General features: G+C 43.1%; 1 protein-coding gene across 1 annotated transcript; it reads right to left on the bottom strand.

The window, feature by feature from the left end:
- Positions 1–381: 381 nt before the first annotated feature.
- TM7SF3 (transmembrane 7 superfamily member 3) lies at positions 382–23,213 on the bottom strand. The gene is made up of 12 exons (XM_083366296.1): positions 23,038–23,213; positions 16,532–16,692; positions 14,695–14,845; positions 14,160–14,280; positions 11,838–12,009; positions 11,225–11,402; positions 9,921–10,007; positions 8,906–8,986; positions 5,905–6,057; positions 3,521–3,618; positions 2,909–3,071; positions 382–2,092 (listed from the first exon to the last, which is right to left on the bottom strand). The coding sequence occupies exons 1-12, from the start codon at positions 23,114–23,116 to the stop codon at positions 1,830–1,832; spliced, it is 1,707 nt and encodes a 568-aa protein (XP_083222422.1). The 5' UTR covers positions 23,117–23,213; the 3' UTR covers positions 382–1,829.
- Positions 23,214–24,255: the final 1,042 nt, after the last annotated feature.

Below are 24,255 nucleotides of genomic sequence, written 5' to 3'. Positions count from 1 at the left end.
GTGGACGCAAAGGGGTGAGTTAGCAAAGCAATAAATTGCTTCTTTTCTGCACCAAGAAAATAGAAGGCATATCACGTTTCTCTTAAACGGGAGATATAAAACTGGTTTGGCTAGGCACTATTTTCTCACGTGAGAAAAAAAAATATATCTCTTGGCTGGATGGAAAAATCACCGCAATTTGTGCTATTCCACCCATTTTAGGCACTACCTTCCAATTCCCGTTCCCAATTATGTGAAGTTCCAACCTGAGTCGAATAGCCCAAGAAACAACCAACGCAACAGTTTTAAAACAGAAAAGAGAGATGAATAAACGCTGCCTCTCTGCACTAGGGCGAAAAACATTTAAAGGCTACCGTTAAATCTGTAAGCCTGGGGCTCTGAGGGGTGGGGGAAAATAGGCTCCATACCTTCAGAAAATTCAGGAACTTAGTTCCATAAGTTTAGAAACATCACAAAATCCCAATAAAAAAGGGATTTCTCAAATACTTTTCCACGACTGAGCAGGCTCAGAATATAACTAACATCATTTACATGTGTGTTTTTTTTTTCCTCCGTAATAAATTAAAACCGAACAGTTGTCTTGCCCTGGATCATTGCTTGTTCTCCAAAACTGCAGAAATGATCTCTGAATAGCTGTTCAGAATAGTCAGGGGAAAATAATTAGAAATTTGGGGTTTGGATTTGCATAACTAACCTACATAAGTATGCTCAATTTGAAAAGAGCTTGGTTCCCTAAAGTTGAATATAAACCACAGGAGATGAGAAAATGAGCATTAAATCATGATTTAAGACAATCTTGCCCCTTCTACAGCAAGTTGCCCGATGTAAGAAATAAATTGACAACTTAGCCCTTTTTTTTGTTGTTTACATTTTCTCAATCAGAGCGTCAAAGATGCTTCTCCATACTATTTTTTTATCTTATAAAAATATTAAGAGGGAAAAAAATATTGGGGGGCTAATTAATTCTAAAGAAACAACAGCCCAATCTGAAAACTACTGTTAAATCTCATTAGATATATTGCATGCTTGTCCTTTCTTTAAAAAAAATTCTCAATTTCAGAAATCATTCACTTTTCTAGCCTTTTTTTTTTAAAAAATGGAGAGTTTTGTTACAGTATTTGAGAAATTCCACCCCCTCTTCCATATTTCAAAGTCAAAATGTTTGTTTGTCACACACAGCTAGTAAACACAGTCCAAGAAAATTCAAATTTTAGTGCCGCTTGACAATTTCAACCTGTTCTTTTACTAGCACTGATCATTCAACTTGTTTCAGTACCTAAAAATACAAAGGCCACAATTAGTAATCCCCCCCCACAACATTTTGCACATTCTGTCCAGAAGGAAAGTTTCCCCTAAAAGGGGATGCCTTTTTTGGACTGTTGAGGGTCCATGGATCTGAAATTACCATTTTCTGTCTCTCAGGGCTCCGAGGTTTTAAAGTTGCACACTCCGCGTATTCAGCTACTACCCCAATAACTACACATTTTTCTATCAAAGATTAAAATTGCAGACAAAAAATTCCTGGGCGCTTGAAAACAAATACGAGTAGATTTGTCTTGGATAGGGGTAGGCAACCTTGGCTCTTTTACGACTCGTGGACATCAACTCCCAGAATTCCAGAGCCTGCATGGTTGGCTCAGGAATTCTGGGAGTTGAAGTCCAGGAGTCGTAAAAGAGCCAAGGTTGCCTACCCCTGGTTCTTGGCCAACTGTGGATTCTTCTCCAGTTCGGCAGACGTGGAAAAGGCCACCGAGAAAGTCCTTGGCGTCCGTGCCCCATCCCAAAGGTGTCCATCCACGCTTCTCAAGTCTTTCCATCCGTAAATCAGTTTATAAGAGTAGCGGTGTTCTTTCGCCTGCCGTCTGCTCTTTCTGAAAGAGGTCCTTGATCTGGGACAGCTGATTATGGATCCTCTCTCTCAAGGGAGGGACGTGATGGCTAGGATCCAAGATGTTGGTGACCCTGCGCTCTCTCTCACGCTTCCATATCCGATACGGGTGTGGTGGGAAAGGAGCTTCATGTCTTTCTCGTCGCAACTGAATGGTTATTCCTCCGATTGCTAGCATAGTCCAAACGGCCAGGAGGATAATATCTACAAGATGAAGCCATACAGTTAGAATGTTTCCACCGCCCCTTTTCTTTATGTCCAAAGGTCTGTTTGTTTATTCAGGTTTACTTGACACCTTCAAAACAGCTGAAGCTTTTTCAGTTCTGGATGAGAAGCGAAACGTCTTCAAGAAAAAACAAAGGGAGTCCAGTTGCCTTTTGGAAAAATAAGCACCTTTGGGACAACTGTTTTGAAGGCTTCAAGGAAATCTGAATTAACAAATAGACCAGAGGTCTTCAAACTTGGCCCTTTTAGGACTTGTGGACTTCAACTCCCAGAATTCCTCAGCCAGCGTGCCTGGCTGAGGAATTCTGGAAGTTGAAGTCCATAAGTCATAAAAGGGCCAAGTTTGAAGACCCCTGAAATAGACAAATAGACAACCATGACCTGGATGACTGAGAATCTCCGTAGACTTCGAAACAGTTCAAGCTAAGTCCATCTTCACTGCATCCATTATTTCCCTTCAACTTCCATTGGTCCTCCATGGTCTTGAAAATGTTTTTAGAGAAAGAGGTGCCATAGACTTGCTGCAGATGCTCTTATTGGTGAGTCTGACCCACCAAGCACCCAATTTCACTCACCTCTGGTGGCGCAGTGGTTAGAATGCAGTACTGCAGGCTACTTCTGCTGACTGCCAGCTAGCTGCCTGCAGTTCCATCCTGACTGGCTCAAGGTTGACTCAGCCTTCCATCCTTCCGAGATCAGTAAAATGAGGAGCCAGATTGTTGGGGGCAACATGCCAACTCTGTGAAGGGCTGTAAAGGGCTGTGAAGCGGTATATAAGTCTATCTCAAAACTTACCATTAGGTTGGAAGGGCACACTGGTGTAAGCTCTCCTGAAGTCTTCGTTCAGAATCCTCCAGAGTAAATCTATGCCAATGTAAGAGAGGCTGGTGTAGATGTAACACGCTGTAGCCAACACTACTGTGTAGGAACCGACAAAGCCGCATGTCAAGATATTGAGCTAAGAGGAAGAACATACAATGCCTTTAGGATTGGTGACAGTACTCTATGGAAGGAAAGCCATTCAAAGTAGGTACTGGTGTGCTGCAACGGTTGTAAATGTGAAAAATGGTCATGTCACTTTTTCCAGTGCCGCTGTAACTTTGAACAGTCACTAAATGAACTGTTGTAAGTTGAGGACTACCTGTAATTTGGTGGGTCTCTCATATATCTCAGAGAGAGAGAGAGAGAGAGAGATGTTTCCCCATTGGGGACATAACAATAGACCAACCTCAGCCATCCTCACATCTTGAATATAGCCTTCCTGGATGACGGCCTTTTTATGAGAAGTTAAATCAGAGTTGTAATTCACAAGGCCGAAGTTTGCTGAAGATAATTCAGTTGTGGCATCTGATTCACCTCCCAGCCCAGGAACATTGGCATTCATGTTCAACTGCAAGAAATACTTACAACTCTGGGGCAGCAGACAAAAATTACTGGAATCACCAAGGCGACACAACAGAAAGTGAGCCAGTAAACAGCATCGTCTTGAAAGACGTTGTAGTCTCCTGGAACAATAAAACACAGAATTGTAACACAGCTTCTTGCCTCTGTCCACAACTGCCACTTTGTCAAATTCTAACAGGAAGATCAACCTAGGAAGTTTCCTCCCTAAAGAAAAGACTCGTGTGTGTGTGTGTGTGTGTGTGTGTGTGAGAAATTTCGTAATTTTGCTTCAGGGACAGTTGACTTGTACTTAAAAAGTGACTCAGGAGTGGAGATTTTGGCAGAATTTCCATCGCTAAGCAAAGGGATTGTTAAATGACTCACGCCCAATTTTACAATCTTTTTAACATAGCTAAGCAAATCGTTGCGGTCGTTAAGAGAATCCGGCTTTCCCCCTGGATTTTGCTTGTTGGAAAGCCGGCTGGGAAGGTCTCAAAATAGTGATCACGTGATCATGGGGATGCTGCAATTGTCATAAATACATGTCAGTTTGCCAAGTGTCCAAATTTTGATCACATGACTGTGGGGATGCTGCAACGGTCATAAGTGCGAGGACCACTTGTAAGTTACTTTTTCGGTGCCACACCGAGTGTAAAGCAATTCAAATTTGCAAGCCTGGAAAATGATATATAATACATAAGAGTAAACTATTTCATCTTATTTTGAATGCACCATTTATGTACAAAAATCAAATAACAACGATACAGGCAGTCCTCGACTTACGATCACAATTGAGCCCCAAATTTCTGTTGCTCAGTGAGACATTTGTCAAGGGAGCTTTGCCCCATTTGATGACTTTTCTTTCCACAGTTGTTAAGTGAATCACTGCCGTTAGCATCACGGTCGTTAAATGAATCGGGTTTCCCCACTGACTTTGCTTGTCAGAAGGTCACAGAAGGGGATTACATGACCCCAGGACACTGCGATTGTCATAAATATGAACCAGTGGCCAAGCAACTGGATTTTGATCACATGATCATGGGGATGCTGCAAAGTTATGAAAATGGGTCATAACTCACTTTTTTCAATGCCATTGTAACTTTGAACGATCACTAAATGAACTGTTGTAAATTGAGGACTACCTGTAATAGGCCAGTTTTCTTTTTAGCCTATTCTAGGTTATAACTAGTTCTTCCATTTTCTTTTAGCCTATTCTAGATTATAACTAGTTCTTCTTCCATTTGCTTCTAGCCTATTCTAGGTTATAACTAGTTCTTCCATTTTCTTCTAGCCTATTCTAGGTTAAAACTAGTTCTTCCATTTTCTTTTAGCTTATTCTAGGTTATAACTAGTTCTTCCATTTTCTTTTAGCCTATTCTAGATTATAACTAGTTCTTCCATTTTCTTTTAGCTTATTCTAGATTATAACTAGTTCTTCCATTTTCTTTTAGCTTATTCTAGGTTATAACGAGTTCTTCCATTTTCTTTTAGCCTATTCTAGATTATAACTACTTCTTCCATTTTCTTCTAGCCTATTCTAGGTTATAACAAGTTCTTCCATTTTCTTCTAGCCTATTCTAGGTTATAACAAGTTCTTCCATTTTCTTCTAGCCTATTCTAGATTATAACTAGTCCTTCTTCCATTTTCTTTTAGCCTATTTTAGGTTATAACTAGTTCTTCCATTTTCTTTTAGCCTATTTTAGGTTATAACCAGTTCTTCCATTTTCTTTTAGCCTATTCTAGATTATAACTAGTTCTTCTTCCATTTTCTTCTAGCCTATTTTAGGTTATAACTAGTTCTTCCATTTTCTTTTAGCCTATTCTAGATTATAACTACTACTTCTTCCATTTTCTTCTAGCCTATTCTAGGTTATAACGAGTTCTTCCATTTTCTTCTAGCCTATTCTAGATTATAACTAGTTCTTCTTCCATTTTCTTTTAGCCTATTTTAGGTTATAACCAGTTCTTCCATTTTCTTTTAGCCTATTCTAGATTATAACTAGTTCTTCTTCCATTTTCTTCTAGCCTATTGTAGGTTATAACTAGTTCTTCCATTTTCTTCTAGCCTATTCTAGGTTATCACTAGTTCTTCTTCCATTTTCATTTAACCTATTCTAGGTTACAACTAGTTCTTCTTCCATTTTCTTTTAGCTTATTCTATGTTATAACTAGTTCGTTTAAAAAACAAACCACACATTTGTGTAACTGTATATGTTCTATACAAGTGTTTAACTACTACCATTATAAATAGAACTTTTTAAAAAATGCAAGTTTTTTTTTAAAGCATGAGGTCCGTTCACGGGCCACTATTGTTATATGGATGCCTTGGCAATTTGTTTCTCAATAAAAAATGCTTCTTAGATGTTGAAATTGAAGTGAGTATGATGGAAACGCTTCTGTTGCTTACCTATTGGAGTGAAGAAAAATGAAGAAGACACAAGAAACCCCAGCACTACTCCTACAATTAGCATACATGGGATCACAAGACCAAATAGCCACCAAATTCCTACTAAGAGGAGGCCTCCATTGATACCGGCTGTTGCAGCAAGACCAAGATTGACTGGAAAAACAAAGGGATGGGATGAAGGAGGAGAAGAGAAGAAAGATTAAAGCGGTAGGAATAAGTATTACACTATACCTCGTCTTTGCAAGATTACTCATTATTTACTTTTAAGATATTCGCTCATTTTCACCACAAGGGAAGCAGACCTATCCTGGTTCTTCAAAAACTGACATGAGCTTGACTTTAGTAACCAGACTCCCCATGAGAAGCCATGCTGTGGATTTGAATTTCCACAGTTATTAGCAATGACCATGCTGGTGGAGAATTCTGAGAGTTGATGTCCATACAGTAACATCTCTAAAATCTTACAGAAACCATGGTTGAATATCGAAGAATAGAATAGAGCTGGAAGGGACCTTGGAGGTCTTCTAGTCCAAGCCCCTGATCAAGCCGGAGACCCTATACCATTTCAGACAAATGGCTGCCCAATCCCTTCTTTTAAAATATTTTAAAAGATTTTCTTTAAAATCTTCAGTGATGGAGCACCCACAACTTCTGGAGGCAAGCTGTTGTTCTCACTGTCAGGAAATTCCCCCTTAGTTCTAAGTTAGTCCTCTCCTTGATTAGTTTCCATCCGTTGCTTTTTGTCTTACCTTCAAGTTCTGGAGAATAGAAGTCTATGGAGATTCTCTAGGATCAGGGGTCTTCAAACTCGGCCCTTTTATGACTCATGGACTTCAACTCCCAGAATTCCTCAGCCAGGTACGCTGGCTGAGGAATTCTGGGAGTTGAAGTCCATGAGTCATAAAAGGGCCGAGTTTGAAGACCCCTGCTCTAGGTCATGGTTATCCCAAAGATCCCTTTGGGACTTTGGAGAATAGGTTGACTCTCTCTTCCTTGTGGCAGCCCCTCAAGTATTGGAAGACTGTTATCATGTCACCCCTCATCCTTCTTTTCACTAGACTAGACATACTCAATTCTTGCAACTGTCCTTCATATGTTTCAGCCTCCAGTCCCCTAATCATCTTTGTTGCTCTTCTCTGCAAACTTTCTAGAGTGCAGTGGTCCTTATGGACACAACGCTATGCAAAGGTTATCCATTCCAAGGCTATTTGTAATGTCATTACTGCAGAAAGAGATGGTCCCTCAATAGAACTGAGACATGCTTTGAAATGTTGAAAAGTAAGGTAAGGTAAAGGTTCCCTCACACATGCGTGCTAGTCGTTTCTGACTCTAGGGGCCGCTGCTCATCTCCGTTTCAAAGACAAAGAGCCAGCGCTTGTCCGAGGACGTCTCCGTGGTCATGTGGCCAGCATGACTAAACGCCAAAGGCGCACAGAACGCTGTTACCTTCCCACCGTAGTGGTCCCTATTTTTCTACTTGCATTTTTACGTGCTTTCGAACTGCTAGGTTGGCAGAAGCTGGGACGAGTAACAGGCGCTCACTCTGTTACGCGGCACTCGGGATTCGACCCGCCAAACTGCCGACCTTCTGATCGACAAGCTCAGCGTCCTAACCCACTGAGCCACCACGTCCCTTTTTTGTTGAAAAGTAAAGCATGTAAATTTATCATTTATTATACATCCAGCCAGCTTTCCTCACCCCCATAGTTCTACAGTCCCATTATGAGAGCAAGTATATTAAGCACTGACGAGAACAGCAAATCAAGCTCCAACTGATCTTTGACACTATTGAGTAATTGCAGAGAACCTGGGACTTTAATATAAGGCAGACATGTCAAACACAAGGCCCGGGGGCTGGATCCGGCCCGCGAAATGGTTTCATGTGGCCCGCAAAGCCATCCTGGAAACAGTGAAGGAACGGCCCCCCACTGCCTTGGCCCTGGCCCAGAGACCCTCCTCCTGCCAGAGACCCTCAGATCTGTCCCACTCCTGCCCAGGCCCCCATAGGCACCCTTGATGCGAACGATGTAGAGCTGGCCACACCCACCCAGTAGGCCATACGCACTCTAGCCATGCACTCCCAGTAGGCCACGCCCACCCAGGCCACACCCACCCGGCCCCCTGAGGGCAACTGCAATGCTGATGCGGCCCTCAATGAAATTGACTTTGACACCCCTGATATAAGGCATCGTTCGGGCTAATTTTTGAGTAAATAGAGAATCTTCAAAGAGAAATTTCCCATCTACCAGCAAATTCACCACTGAAGAATCCGAAACATGTCTTCCCTTTGTAGGCTGAGTTGCAATTTATATGCAAAAGTACCAACCTACTACCTCTTGATTGCTTATATCAATTTTTCCTTCTGTGTGTTTCCCAGCCTCTTCCCCCTTCTCTCACATCAGTGGTTGCTTAATTTGGCTGAAGGAATGAGAAATGTCACCTCAGAATTGGGGTGAATCTGGTTCAAGTCCACCCTCGCTCGTGAAACACCAATCTCTGTTCCAATGTGGAGCCTCCAACAGCTTTTGCAAGGCACAAATATAACCATGTAAAATTTCAGGATCCAATCTGGTTCGGTCACTGGGACCAGAGGTTTCATCTTCCGAGCTTTTAAGATTCCGGCTGGAGCCCATCCTGAGGGAATTTCTCTCTAGAAGGATGCGTGCTTTGTTCTGTGTGTTGTATTTATGTGGTGCCTCTTGTGTATGGCTTTTTAAATGTTGATTGGGGTGTTGATGGCTGGATATTAAGTCCTTGGTGTGTTAATCCACACCTCAATCCACACCTAAAAAGCCATTTACAGGACAGGCACAATATAAACATCACACAGAGAATAGCCCAAAGCACATATTCCAGTAGAGAAAACTTACCTCAAGATGGACTCCAGTACATCCGAAAGCTCAGAAGACAAAATGTTTGTTCCAGGTGACCGACCCAGATGGGATCCTGCAACATTATCCTGGGACACGTAGATTCGCCTTCCGATCAAATTTCAACTCACCATCATAGCTGAGAGCAGTTGTTTTTGTAATGACAATGTAGAAAAAGAAAGCCGTGAAGATAAAGCCGCTAAAGAATAAACCTAAGGGCGAGGGGGAGAAAAATAAAAATTAAAAAAAAAATAAAAATAAAACAAGTCTTTTTTCTCTCTCTTTCTCCAGGATATACAGGTACAGTGTCTTCAACTTATGAGAGCAATTGAGCCCGAAATTTAGTTTTAAAACTTTTTAAATTAATATTTTTTTTAAAAAAAAATCTTTTTAAAAGGTCCTCCTGTTCCCTTCTCAAAAAAGCGTTTGCTTTTTTTTTGCTCCCTCATCACAACAGTTGCATCTCCCGGCTTTGCTCGGCTTTCCCCCCAAATCGTTAAGTGCCCTTTGCTCTTATATTTTTATATTTTTATTATGCTTTTATATTTAGATCTTTTTTTACAGATGTACATTGTATTGGTTCTCAGTTGTAAACGGCTCAGAATTGAACAGGAGATGAAAGGACGATTAAACAGTTAAACCCACACAGTGAGCGGTGGCAAAACACGGTTCCCGAGCAAAAGACAGGAGGCGACACCCTTAGAAAACAGGAATGCCAAAAATGGACACTAACCAGGGGGTATCTTGAGAAGGTCTCACTCTACAGATATAAAAGCCCACACAAGTTCACAATGCACAAGGCGTGGCACTGACATCTTATATCTCTTTATGTCTATCTCACTGGATAGACTGACAATCTTGGTCAAGCTGGATGGAACTGGGTCTCCAACATTTGACGGACCATAGACTTCTTAATCCCATTGGAAAAGGATCTTCTCTCCATGACAATAATGACGTGTTTTTTCTGGATTAAATTGAGAAGTGTGTGCTATATATATATATATATATATTCTTCAAAACAATAAACTAGACTCCAGATCCTAGACTTCTTATCAATCCAACGATTCCATAGGATTAACACCTGGCAAGATCAACCCTGATTTGGAAAGGTCTACCCCAGAATCAAACACGCCTCCTGAAAAGTACCTGTTTTCCAGAATCTGTGTCCAAGGAAACAGATGAAGAGACCAAGAAGAGCCAATGTGGTGAAAAATATTTTAGTGGACAACCTTCCTATAAATAGAGAAGAGAATTAGGATTAAGCTATGGTTTATTATTGGGTTCTCTCATCAACAAATATGGCTTCACCTCCTTAGCTAGAGGAAGACTCTCCAGAGGGTGGGTTCTAGAAGGATTAAATGAAGGGGTGTCCAACCTTGGCCATTTTAAGACTTGTGGACTTCAACTTCAAAAAGAGCCTTGGTGGAGCAGTGGGCTAATGCCTCCTTAAGTAACACCAGCTGCCTGCAATTAGTGCAGGTTCGAGTCCCACCAGGCTCAAGGTTGACTCAGCCTTCCATCCTTCCGAGGTAGGTAAAATGAGGACCCAGGTTGTTGGGGGCAATTAAGCTGACTTTGTAATAATGCCGCTTGGGGGGGGGTGTGTGTGAAAGCCCTAATAAGCAGGCGTATACATAGAATGAAGGCTACTGCTAAGCTTGTAAGCCGCCCTGAGTCTTCGGAGAAGGGCGGGATATAAATGGAATTAAAATAAAATAAATAAAATAAAAAAAACCTCCCAAAATTCCCTAGCCAGGATGGCTGGCTGAAGAATTCTGGGAGTTGAAGTAAGTCCACAGGTCCTAAAATTGCCACCCCTTTAAATTCTTTTTTCTAGAGTTATCAGACCACTTGGAGAAACAAATGACCCCATGTTGTTAAATCCAATATGGTCAAAACATTGGAATGGTGATTGTGATTATGTGGCCTAAGCTCCGGCTGTTTTTTATATATATAGAACTTCTGTTACACCATTGTGGCTGACATCTTGACTATTTTTACCACAACCAATGTGCAATACTGCCTAAGAAATCTACCTAAGTTTAGCTCTATCATCCTCCATAATTACTGGCTTTTATTAAGTTCAAGGATGTCTTCCTGATATTTTAAGGGAAGTTTAATAAAACTCATCCAACACAACTTCTAACGGCCTCTTGATAAGTCCTCTGGTTTATTCCTCTGATAATTCTTTTCTTCTCAGCGCTATTCTCAAAATATAACGATGGATGTTAAACTATGGAGGTTACAGGCCGTCCTCAATCATTTGTTAGTGACCGTTTGGCATTACAACGGCGTTGCCCATGGCTGAAAACCCTAACCCACTTTAAACTTTCATCAAAAGACATGCAAAAAAGAAGGGTTTTCACGTCATGGTGGTGGCGGCTGCCATTCTGACATTATTGGCCACCTGTGGATGCCTCTACACAACCATGGGTGCTCCGTTGACTTACTAAAGGTGTAGCAGTTATTCACCAAGGCAGAGAAGCTACAGGCATATGTGTGAACAGGCACATATGCAGCTGAAGTGTTCCACTTAGGATCTCTCACAATGACATTGTAGATCACGCCTTGCCCAGGAAGCGAAGAGAAGTACAGCTCAGTTCTATCTTGGCTAGTTAAGGTCATCATCTGTGTGGACATAAAAAATAGATGGTGTGTAAAGGAAAAAAATCGAGTCACAGATCTCATATCTCTCTCTCTCTCTCTCTCTCCATCTATCCTATCTATCTATCTATCATCTATCTATCTATCTATCCATCTATCCATCTCTCTATCTATCTATCCATCTCTATCTCTCCATCTATCTCTCCATCTATCTATCTATCTTATCTATCTGTCTGTCTGTCTGTCTGTCTGTCTATCTATCTCTATCTATCTATCTATCTATCTATCTATCTATCTATCTATCTATCTATCTATCTATCCTGACACACAGACCTAAAGATTTCCACTGGAAGAAAACCATTCAAGTTTCCAAGAGGGCTGTTCTGCATTTTAAGTTAGTTATATGCCAGAGTACCCAAAACACCACTCCATCTGCAATGAAAAACAGCGTTGACTTACTTTAGATCCATGACCCTGGATACTTTGAACTTCAGACATTCTTTTCATGTGACTCACAAATGTGGCTTCAGATAAGTCGTTCTCAGGAAGAAAATACTGATAGACATCATAATAGAGCCTCCACCTGGAAGCCAGACTTGCTCCTGAATCACATGATGGTGGGTTTGAGCCTCTGGATAATAGAAGGAAATTAGAGTAGGTTTAGATGGGAACCACGCCTTCGTGCCGTGCCTCCAGAGTGTTTAAGATCTTTTGTTCCTCCCCACCCAATCACTTAAAAGAATAATTTCAAACAGAAAAAGAAACTTATGGATCTCAAGAGCATGTCAGCAGGTGATGGCAACTACCTGACTTCCCTTGACCTCCAAATACTTATCCGACTGAAACCTGGTTAGAACTTGGACCAGAGATTATGAGAAAATACCACTGGCATGGATGAAATGGTAAAAAAAAAATCCCAGAAAAAGACAATGGCAAACCATTTCAGAAGCACTGCAAAACATTACATGAATATATGCGTCTATGAGTTATCATGTGTTACCTCAATTTGAGGGACAATTTTAACCATGTTGTAATACAAATGCAAGCAACTTCAAGTAGCAGATCCAAGCCCCAAAAATGCTGAGAAGTGTAATTCAGCCACACTTGAAAAACCCACAGGTTTACACCTTGGATAATTGATCTGTAAGCTGTTGCTACGCCTTGTGTAATTAAGTTGCATGTTGATGCTACAAGCATAGTGAAATTAACTGGGAAATAATGACTCTTTCTGGTTTAATGGTGACAAATCTTGTAATATTTGGAGAAGAAGTGCTGAGAACAGCAACAGCTTGCTGATGATTAAGGGACTGGAAGCTAAAACATAGGAAGAACAGTTGTAGGAAATGAATTATGTCTAGTTTAATGCAAAGAAGAACTAGGTGTGCGGCTGCCACAAAGAAGGGGGGGGGTGTCAACCTGTTCTCCAAAGCACCTGAAGGCAGGACAAGAAACAATGGATGGAAACTAATCAAGGAGAGAAGCAACCTGGAATTAAGGAGAAATTTCCTGGCAGTGAGAACAATTAACCGGTGGAACGACTTGTCTCCAGAAGTTGTGGGTACTCTATCACTGGAGGATTTTAAGAAGATATTGGACAACCATTTGTCCAAAATGGTATAGGATTTCCTGTTTGGGCAGGGGGTTGGACTAGAAGACCTCCAAGGTCCCTTCCAACTCTGTTATTCTGTTACTATGGGATTTCATCTGAGAAACAGCCACCAAACCTCAGCCAAATTACAATTTCTTTTTTAAACTTCTTCTAACTTTGAACTGTGTGAACATTTATGTAAATATTTAAAGATATATAGATCTACCCCCAGAGTTAAGCCTTCTTGGTGATTGTTGTTGTTGTTAACTGTGAAGTTGTGTCCGACCCATCGCGACCCTATGGACAACGTTCCTCCAGGCCTTCCTGTCCTCTACCATCTTCTGGAGTCCATTTAAGCTCACACCTACTGCTTCAGTGACTCCATCCAGCCACCTCATTCTCTTTCGTCCCTTTCTTCTATTGCCCTCAACCTTTCCCAGCATTAGGCTCTTTCTTGGTGATAGCCCTACCCTTTTAAGATAGCTTACTTCCAGTTATCCAAATTCTGTTTCCTTACTACATTTTTGAAGAACTGGGTCTTAATTTAATTATTTTTTTGCCTCCAAAAGAGGCACCTGGTCTAATTTTCGGGGTAGGCCTTACCTAACCTTTGGCACCGACAGCCCCACCCAGCCGGTCCACTTCTTCTGGGGCCAAAGTTCTGCAGCTGCATTCGGGCCTGCATTTTGCAGTCAGGCCTTTCCAGAAGGCCTAAGCAGCCGAGTACCGAGCTATAGATTCAATCCATAGCTTGATGCTCGGCTGCTGAGATCTTGCAGAACCGAGCTATGGATTGAACCCATAGCTCGGTTCTTGACTGCAGAGGCCTTCTAGAAAGCCCTGGGACTGAGAAATGCAGGCCTGGCTGCAGAAGAGCCCTCATAAGAAGAAGTGGGCCAGCAAGGAGAGGCCTGGCTGCAAGGAAAGTGGGTGTGGGGCGGGTGGGGCAGCTCCACACCCCCACCCTAGCTTGATTTTTAGCCGTGTGTCTCGCCCCAAAACTAGGGCTTATTTTTGGCATTGGGCTTATATTAGGCCCACCCCCCAAAATCAAGCTAGGGCGTATTGTTGGTGTAGGCCTTACTTTAGGGGAAACACGGTACCATGTCTTAAGATGGACCTCAACCATCACCCACAATTTTGCTCTGAACTCTTATTTATTTCACCTAAGAACAACAGCCAACTGTACCTACCTTGCGTACCCCAGATTTGCCGGAGCAAATTTAATGTGTGTCGCAGCCGGGTTATATTCTAGATAAAGGTTGGGGTCCGTTTCCAAATCAAATTCCAAGTTGCATCCACCAGGTATTGGATCTAGGCAGAATAAAAAAAAAAGGCGGGGGGGGGGGGAATCAAACAACAGGAGTAAGGAAGGAGTATGCCAGATCTTGAAAATGAAACATTTTTTCCACTGCTTTTGATAACAATATATTATCTTTGATAATCTTTGGTAATAAGATAATAATACAACTGAGTTGTATTCAGCCCAGGCTGAAATATAATATGCAGCTGTGTATACAGATGTATATAGCTGTCAGTTGGACAGCTATAGGCAAGCAATCCTTCACTTACAATTCATTTAGTGATGATAGATAGATAGATAGATAGATAGATAGATAGATAGATAGATAGATAGATAGATAGATAGATAGACAGACAGACAGATAGATAGATAGATAGATGAAGCAATATTCCATTTAGTTTGAACCTCAGTAAGACCAAACTTACCTTTTTCGGTGTATGGTAAAGAAACCGCTGTGCTCAACACCTGATTCGAACCCGCAGCTTGCAAATACCAGGTGCAAACAGTTTGTTCAGGTCGAAGCACCGAAATTAATCCTTTGTCTATTCCAGTTCCTGAATTGCTAGGAAAAGGTTCCTGAGAATTGAAATAAATTATTGTGCATTTCTAGAAACAAATATTTTCATTCAATTTTCTTCTGTTGTTATCTTGTTAATAGCCCACTTTTCAAGGTAACCCTACTTCCTAGGCAGCTTATAAACTGAATAAACAATTCTAATTAAAAATAGTAGTAAAGAATGGCTAGTCAACTTGCAGGAATATACTTTAGGGTCCAGAATAACCTCACCTCCAAAAAGTAAATTTGATGTAGAATTCAATGCAACTGGAAACCATTGCTGGGTTGTAATTTAATATAGGAATTTATAACCCACCCTAAATTTGACCTTCTCAACATATAGTGCAGAATTTCTATTTCTATTTCACGGGAAATTAAATTATGGACACTGATCTAATTTATTATAGCTGATAATAATTAGTGATTTATTCTGTGTTAACTATGCTTAATATTTAATAAGGATATTTAATTTAGTAAACCACATTCTCACCTACACTGGCAGGGTAAACCACTTGAGCTAACCCCACTCCTTTCTAGCCCTGATGATGACACGTAGTTGGGGAATGAAATGTCTGCAAGAAAGCAACAAAGTTCAGATAGCACTAAGGACCCACAGTAGTAGTAGTAGTAGTAGTAGTAGTAGTAGTAGTAGTAGTAGTAGTTCAGCTTCTTCTTCTTCAGCTTCTGCTTCCTAAGTTTCTTCTTTTTCTTAAGCTTCTTCTTTTTCTTCTTCTTTTTCTTCTTCTTCTTAAGCTTCTTCTGCTGCTTCTGCTTAAGCTTCTTCTTCTTCAGCTTCTTCTTCTTCTTGTTCTTCTTGTTCTTCTTCTTCTTCTTCTTCTGCTGCTGCTGCTGCTTCTGCTTAAGCTTCTTCTTCAGCTTCTGCTTCTTAAGTTTCTTCTTCTCTTCTTCTTCTTCTTCTTCTTCTTCTTCTTCTTCTTCTTCTTCTTCTTCTTCTTCTTCTTCTGTTGCTGCTGCTGCTGCTGCTTAAGCTTCTGCTTCTGCTTCTTCTTTAGCTTCTCCTCCTCCTCCTCCTCCTCCTCCTCCTCCTCCTCCTCCTCCTTGCAATCTTCCTCCCTTATAGCACTGATGATGTTGCCTATAATGTTGCCTATAATGAAACGTCTGCAAGGAATCCACCAAGTTCAGAGAGCCCCCAGGACCCCACAGTTGAATCCTGAACTACAAATCTTCTCTTCTGTTGGATTCACTCTTTTCATTCTTTCAGCTTCAGGGAGAAATCAACACACAACTCAGCACAACCCACTAGGGACCCCCTGCATGGAATCTTACTAATTTTGACAACCATTCTAATGGGTCATTCCAAATACAAGCGGACCAGATATTAGTATGATACCCAGAGCAGAGAAAAACAATGCTCTCATGTGCTCAGACTAAGAACCGGCTATTGACATGAAGAACTTGCATCACTGGAAACCAATTATTTTTTTTTAAACCCATCACAGTGCTTTTCTGCTGAGAATATGAACATTTCTGTGTCTACATCAGGGGTCTCCAACCCCCGGTGTGTGGACCGGTACCGGGCCATGGCATGCCAGCAACCGGTCTGCACAAACAAGCAAAGCCCCATCCGCGGGATGCAGGCAGCACACAAAACCACGCACTCTCCGGTCCGTGGAAAGGACCGGTGCCCCAAAGGTTGGGGACCTCTGTTCTAAATGACTGTTGGAAAATGGGTCTTGCAATACCTTGTCGAAGGAAACGGTCACATTTTGCTGGTGGGCGTGGATCTGAAAGAGGATGACGGTCACGTTGCCGGCGATGTTCTTCAGGACAGCTTCAGCTGGGACACTTTCATTCAACAAGAAATTCCTGAACTTCCCCAAGGACAACTCGAGGAGAAGGCCTGCTGCAAAAAAGGGAAAACAGGCTCCTGAGGACGGATTGCAACTTAATTTATAAGCTTTTTATTGTTTTTTTTTTTCCTTCTCTACGTACATATGTTAGTTTTTCAAACAGCATGTGATCTGGGTTCATAAAATGCTAATACATAATCAAGTCCTACTCTTTGGTTCTCTCTTCTAGCCATTTGTAGAATAAATTCCAGCTTTGGTAGTATTCTGTTTCTTCTTTATCTTTCAGCCTCATAGTTAATCTGTCCATCTCCGCGCATTCCAGTATCTTTTTTATTACTTCTTCTTCTAAAAGTATTCGTTCATTCTTCCAGCATTGCGCATAACTTATTCTTGCTGCGGTTATAATATGTAAAACCAAATATAGGTTTTGATTATTAATTTTGCAACTTAAGTTCAGCCCAAGTCGTCTAGACTCCATATAACCACAATCTTTTTTGGACCCTGACTGAAGTAAAGTGAACAATTTACGGAGGGTGGAGACCACGTCAAAGCTAGATGACGGCAAACAAATTTAAATAGTGAACAAATTAAAAAGTAAAGCACTAGCCTCTCCAGTTCAACGCTTAATTTGCAGTTCAACGCTTAAGCCTCTGGCCTGCCGCTAAGGAAAGTAATGAAGGCGCTTGCTTATCTCTGGAAACAAGTTAGGAATTTGTGATATTAAAAATGACTTTTTCTTAGGTAGAAAGCCATCTGAAGCCCAGAAACCTAGCAGGTCCGTTTGGATTATCAAAATCCCAAGTTCATCTTTTTTCCAGGCAACTGACTTAGCCTCGCAACGTATAAGCACTGAATTCGGGCGAGGGAGAGTCTGTTCCTCCAAATCAAAATTAAAAACTCTGTCTTGGCTCAAGGAGGCTCGGCACCATCGTGGACAAAGTGGGGTTTTTTTCTACAGCTTTCTTTAAAAAAAAAAGGGCCATTTGTATTCGTTGTCTCTAGGATTGTATCTTTGATTAAGAAGGGAGAGGAAAACTGCTTGGATAACACGTTTGACAGGGTGGAAAAAAGAATTAAAAGAATTTCAAGAGCCAAGGTTGCCTACCCCTGTGCGCTGTCCTTCCACTAGATATTCAAATCCACAAACTCTTTTAACCTTCCAACTCTTCTTCAAGTCGTGTAACATAACGACACCCGGTCCTTAGGCAACCAGTTAAGAAACTAAGCGTCCTGCACCAGACTTTTAACAGAGAGAGAAGCTTCTGACTGGATATCCACATCCACAATTTATTCAGCACAGTAACAGAGATTGCAGCATTCTTGCAATCAGGACTTTAAGGGGGGGGGGAAAATTACCTTAATAATACAATTTGGTTTTCTTGGATGGCGCAAACACAGACACGCAATTTGACGGTGCCACAGGTCAAATTGTGTGGACAGCTGATTTAGGTCCTGTTTACACAAGACCTACAAAGTACACAGACTCGGAGTGAGCCACGGAGATCCTTGAGTTTCTGAACTAACTTGCCCATCCTCCTGCTGTCCCAATTTGGAGCAAAAAATGAGAACGTTTCTTCTGTCTCTGATTAACTGCCCAGCTAAATTTAATTACACTGATGATAAGCAGGGTCTGAAAGCATCCTAGTGTAAACCATAGCCTGTATTAAACAGACTGGAGATTGTGAGAAATCAAAGCAGAAGGAAATAGCCTGCATGCTACTGGTGGTCACAAGGAGAAAAAAACAAAACTCACTCACATGCTCAAGTGTAGGTTTGTGCCTTAAGCTAAATACAGGCAGTCCTCGACTTACGACCACAACGGAGCTCAACATTTACGTGGCTAAATGAAACATTTGCTAAGTGAGTTTTGGCCCCCTTTTGTGGCTTTTCTTGCCACTGCTGTTAAATGAAACATTGCAATTGTTAAGTTAGCAACCCGGTTGTTAAGTGAATCTGGCTTCCCCCAATGACTTTGCTTGTCGGAAGGTCGCAAAAGGAGATCACGTGACCCTGGGACAGCGCGACCGTCCTAAGTATGAACTGCTTGCCAAGCGTATGAATTTTGATCATGTGACTGTGGGGATGTTGCAAGGGTCGTCAGCGTGAAAAACGGTCGCAAGTCGCTTTTCTCACTGCCCTTGTCACTTCGGTCATTAAATGAACTGTTGTAAGTCGAGGATTACCTGTATTCTACCTGTATTGCATCTTTGGCTGGGTGAGCAGACTGGCATTAAGTACGCTATGCACTACAGTGGTTGTGCAAAAAGAGGGTACGTACAGAAGGGAAATGCTTATACACTGAACGCAATCCAGGTCAATAGGCCAAAACAACAACAAAAGTGCGTATAGTCAAGGCCGTGGTCTTCCCAGTTGCAATGTATGGCTGTGAAAGCTGGACCATAAGAAAGGCTGAGCGCCAAAGAATGGAGGCCTTTGAACTCTGGTGCTGGAGAAGACTCCTGCGAGTCCCTTGGACTGCAAGGCGATCAAACCGGTCAGTCCTAGAGGAGATCAACCCTGACTGCTCTTTAGAAGGCCAGATCCTGAAGCTGAAACTCAAATACTTTGGCCACCTAATGAGAAGGAAGGACTCACTGGAGAAGAGCCTCATGCTGGGAAAGGTGGAGGGCAAGAGAAGAAGGGGACGACAGAGAATGAGGTGGCTGGATGGAGTCACTGAAGCAGCAGGCGTGAGCTTAAAGGTACTCCAGAAGATGGTAGAGGACAGGAAGGCCTGGAGGAACGTTGTCCATGGGGTCACGATGGGTCGGACACGACCTCGCAGCTAACAACAACAACAACAACACTGCCATTAACTGTACAGGCAGTCCTCAACTTACAACAGTTCATTTAGTGACTGTTTCAACAGCACTGAAAAAGGGACCTATGGCCATTGTTCACATTTACGACCGTTGCAGCATCCCCAGGGTCACCTGATCAAAATTCAGAAGCTTGGCAACTGACTCCTACTTACAATGGTCACAGTGTCCCAGGTTCGTGTGATCCCCTTTTGCAACCTTCCATGGGGGAAGCCAGATTCACTTAACAACCCCGTTACAAACTTCACAACGGCGTGATTCACTTAACAGCTGTGGCAAGAAAGGTCGTAAAATGGGGCAAAACCTCACTTAGCAACTGTGTTCCTAACTTAACAAATATGGCGATTCACTTAACAACTGAAGCAAGAAAGTTTGTAAAATGGGGCAAAACTTAACAGCCGTCTCGCTTAGCAACAGAAATTTTGGGCTCAATTGTGGTCATAAGTCAAAGACCACCTGTAGCCAATACTTCGATTCACACAGCTGGCTAAGTCAAAATGGGATTGATTCAGTTTGGCCTTAATGTCTTTAAAGATACTTTGCTCGGCCCTAATAAAGATACTGTCCAACTGTGGATGGTGGGGTTGGTTTTTTTTTCATAATAACAAGTCAATTTTGATTACTTGAAATGGATTTTGGCTGATGCTGAGAGCTTGTTCCAAAGGTACTTTTTCTGGAGGCAACTGGACTTCGTCTTTTCTTTGAAGACATTTCGCTTCTCATCCAAGAAGCTTCTTCAGCTCTGATGGGATGGTGGGGAATGGAAGGATTTATATTCCTTGCAGACAGCTGGACACTGGCATTCTTTTAGAGAGTCGTTGAGGCCACTTGGAGCTTTACCTGTGTCCTCAGGGTCATTTGAGGAGTGCAAGTGGGTGTGTGGGCTTCTTGGATGCAGGATGTTTTCGTCCACACCCATTTGCCCCACTCAGGTGACCCTGAGGACACCGATAAACCTCCAGGTGGCCTCAACACCTCTCTAAAAGAATGCAAATGACCAGCTTTCTGCAAGGAGTATAAATCCTTCCATTTCCCCACCATCCCGTCAGAGCTGAAGAAGCTTCTCGGATGAGAAGCAAAACGTCTTCAAAGAAAAACAAGAGAGTCCAGTTGCCTCGTGAAAAAACACCTTGACAATCATGGCCTGGATAACTGAAAATCTCCATAAAGAGCTTCTGCCCCGGAGATAAATTTCTCGTGCTTCCAATCACACTTGGACAATGAAGAATATTCTTATATCTCTTAGACCGGCTCTTCTTGTACTTTGCCTGTTCCTCTGGTTTTTCACAGCACCGCAACGTCCCACAAGCTGAACCTTTGTGCAACTCGGCAAGGAAAACGAGGAAGATTGGCAGAACTAATTGGAAAAGATAATTAAATTGTGGGGCTAAGGAACATCTCATGCTTAGCCCTCAGACTCCCTCCGCAAGAAGAATGCACTTGTTCATTTGCTGAGAAAGCAAAGAACAAGCTTCATTGTTAGCAAAACCCATGACTATAACACAAGGACACATGATCAGTTCTTTCATGGCCTACAATTCCCATGACTGCTTCGTTTCCTCTGGAAGCAACTTCATTTGGGAAGGCAGACCCCACTCATTGCCTGCATCTTGGTCCAGCATATTTTCCAGCCTTCAGGGCTTTGTCATTTTAACAATGACTCACCCAACATCCAACACAAGTTTTTCTGCTCAGTCTTGTAGCGGAAGGCGTTTTATTTTATTTCTCCCCCCCCACACACACTCTCCTATATCAGCAGTGATGAAATGTTTTTAAGTTTATTCGCAGCCTGTCTTCACTTGTACACTCTGCCTCCTTTTGCAAGACCTTCCAAACCACAAAGTAGCCAGTCCTATTTCAACCTGCAACACTGGCTAGCCGGGCCTCTGTTGACAACCCGCAACATTTAATTAATTGAGTTAGATCCACACTTACTCATGTTAACCTCAGAACAGATTCCCCCTTAAGCCCAGGCGGATAGATTGAAAGCACGACTGAGCCCCAAATCAACCCACAAGCTTTTTGATGTCTAGTTCAACATTTGTCTCCTAAAACTGAAGGCATCAAGGTGAAAAGCAGAGAGAGGGGGGGAAAAAAACTATGAGGGGTCCTTTGTGCTCTCTGAGCTTGGTTGTTTTCTTGCACATATTTCATTAATTAATCTTAATTTTAACTGGGGTTTTATTTATGCAGGGACGAATATAATTTTTTAAAAATTTGTTTTTAACTTTTGTATCTTGGTTTTTTAATCACCCTGTAAACCGCCCTGAGTCCTTCGGGAAAGGGCGATATATAAATGTAATAAAATAAATAAAATAAATAAATTACCCAAACTAGCACTGATGACGTTACCTAGTTGGGTCGTGAAACGTCTGCAGGAAAACAACCAAGCTCAGAGGGCGCCAAGGACCCCACAGTTCAAGTCTCTGAGCAAGTGGGGATCCTGTTTATCTCCTCTCCCTTCTAGCACTGATGAGGTTACCTAGTTGGGTCGTGAAACGTCTGCAGGAAAACAACCAAGCTCAGAGGGCGCCAAGGACCCCACAGTTCAAATCTCTGAGCAAGTGGGGATCCTGTTTATCTCCTCTCCCTTCTAGCACTGATGAGGTTACCTAGTTGGGTCGTGAAACGTCTGCAGGAAAACAACCAAGCTCAGAGGGCGCCAAGGACCCCACAGTTCAAGTCTCTGAGCAAGTGGGGATCCTGTTTATCTCCCTCTCCTCTCCCTTCTAGCACTGATGAGGTTACCTAGTTGGGTCATGAAACGTCTGCAGGAAAACAACCAAGCTCAGAGGGCGCCAAGGACCCCACAGTTCAAATCTCTGAGCAAGTGGGGATCCTGTTTATCTCCCCCTCCTCTCCCTTCTAGCACTGATGAGGTTACCTAGTTGGGTCGTGAAATGCCTGCAAGAAAACAGCCAAGTTCAGAGAGCGCCAAGGACCTCTCATTTCAACCCTGAGCTACAGACATTCTCTTTGTCGGATAGACAAAAAAACATATAAACCCAGGCACAGACACACAAACGTTACTTATTATCCAAGCGCTGACATCAGTTTTTTGTTGTTGTTGTTTTTTTGTACCCCCAGCCGGCTCTTTGCATTCCTTCGAGACCTGTTGCATAATCTACTACCAAACAAGATTTTTGGGCACCGCAACAACGATCCCTCCTTGTTGCAATGACTGACCTCTTCTTTCCCTCCCCCTCCCCCCCCACGACCGTTCCTGGGCTTCCCCAGGGAAATCCCTGATTAGATCCCTCTTTATCCGACCCCCTCCCAAATTCGGGGGAAGCTGAATCAGAAACCGAGGTGGTCTTTCAAAGACAAATCCTTCCCTGCTCTCCCCACCCCCCACCCCAGATCGTTCTCCAAGACCCCAAGTGCTTGTGGGGTGGTGGGGGTGGAAGGGGACCCCTCCCAAAGCCAAGGCGCGCAACAAGGCGAGGCGACTGGAGATCCGCGCTGCGCCTTTGCGCAGGGCCAACCCCGGCTTTCTCTCTTCCCCCCACCCCACCCCATCCCATCCCCACCCCTGTCTTTATTCCCGGGTGGGGGAGCGCCCCGCCCGGCCGGCCTCACCTGCGGGGGTCTCCTGCGCCCCTTCGCCCGCGCCCAGCAGCGCCCAGAGAAGCACCCAGCCGGGCAGAAGCAGCAGCATGGTACCCAAAGCTCGGCCGCTTCTCCCAAGGAAAACGAGGCAAGGGAGGGCCACCCGCACAACCTCCCCGCGCGTGGAGCCCCCGCGGCTGCTCCGCTCGCCCAGCCAGAAGCCGCGCAGCCCACCCACCCCTTGCCAAGCGCGCCCCCGGGGACGCCCACGCGCGCGGCCGCCGCCGATGCTGCTTTTCCGGGCTTTGCGCAGGGGCGGGCGAGCCTTTTGCGCACGGGGGGGAATGGCCCTCTCTGCTAGCCCGGCGCTCTGCCCGGCTGGTTCCTGCAGCGGCCCGGCTGGGGTCTTCGTTGGGGAATTGCGGGTGGCCGTGGGAGGATGGAGCGTCTCTCTCTCTCTCCGTGGAGCCCCGGTGGGGGTAGATCTCTGCGAGCGCCGCCTGCGCGGTGGGAAAGGAGGAGGAGATTAAAAACAGGAGAAGGAGAAGGTAAACCGGGAAAGAAAAAAAAGGAGGAGGAGGAGGAGGAGGAGATCAACAGGAGGAGGAGGAGGAGGAGAAAGACAAAGTGAAAGGGAAGAGAAACCGGAGGAGGAGGAGAAGAAGAAAGAAAAGATAAAAAGGAGAAGAAAGAGAAGATAGACAGGAGAAGGGGAGAGAGAAGGAGGAATAAACAGGGAGGGGAGTAAGAGAAAGAGAGGGGGAAGATAAATTGGAGAAAGAGACACAGGAGAAGAAGAGAAGGAGGAGATAAACAGGGAGAGGAATAAGAGAAAGAGAGGAAGATAAATTGGAGAAAGAGGAAGGAGAAGGTAAACAGGAGAAGAAGAGAAGGAGGAGATAAACAGGGAGAGGAATAAGAGGAAGAGAGGAAGATAAATTGGAGAAAGAGGAAGGAGAAGGTAAACAGGAGAAGAAGAGAAGGAGGAGATAAACAGGGAGAGGAATAAGAGGAAGAGAGGAAGATAAATTGGAGAAAGAGAGGAAGGAGAAGGTAAACAGGAGAAGAAGAGAAGGAGGAGATAAACAGGGAGAGGAATAAGAGGAAGAGAGGAAGATAAATTGGAGAAAGAGGCGAAGGAGAAGGTAAACAGGAGAAGAAGAGAAGGAGGAGATAAACAGGGAGAGGAATAAGAGGAAGAGAGGAAGATAAATTGGAGAAAGAGGCGAAGGAGAAGGTAAACAGGAG

Source organism: Vipera ursinii, assembly GCF_947247035.1.
Source record: "Vipera ursinii genome assembly, chromosome: 6".
Lineage (NCBI taxonomy): Eukaryota > Metazoa > Chordata > Lepidosauria > Squamata > Viperidae > Vipera > Vipera ursinii.
The sequence above is the reverse complement of the archived record's forward strand: the minus strand, read 5'-3'. Positions and strand labels throughout refer to the sequence as shown.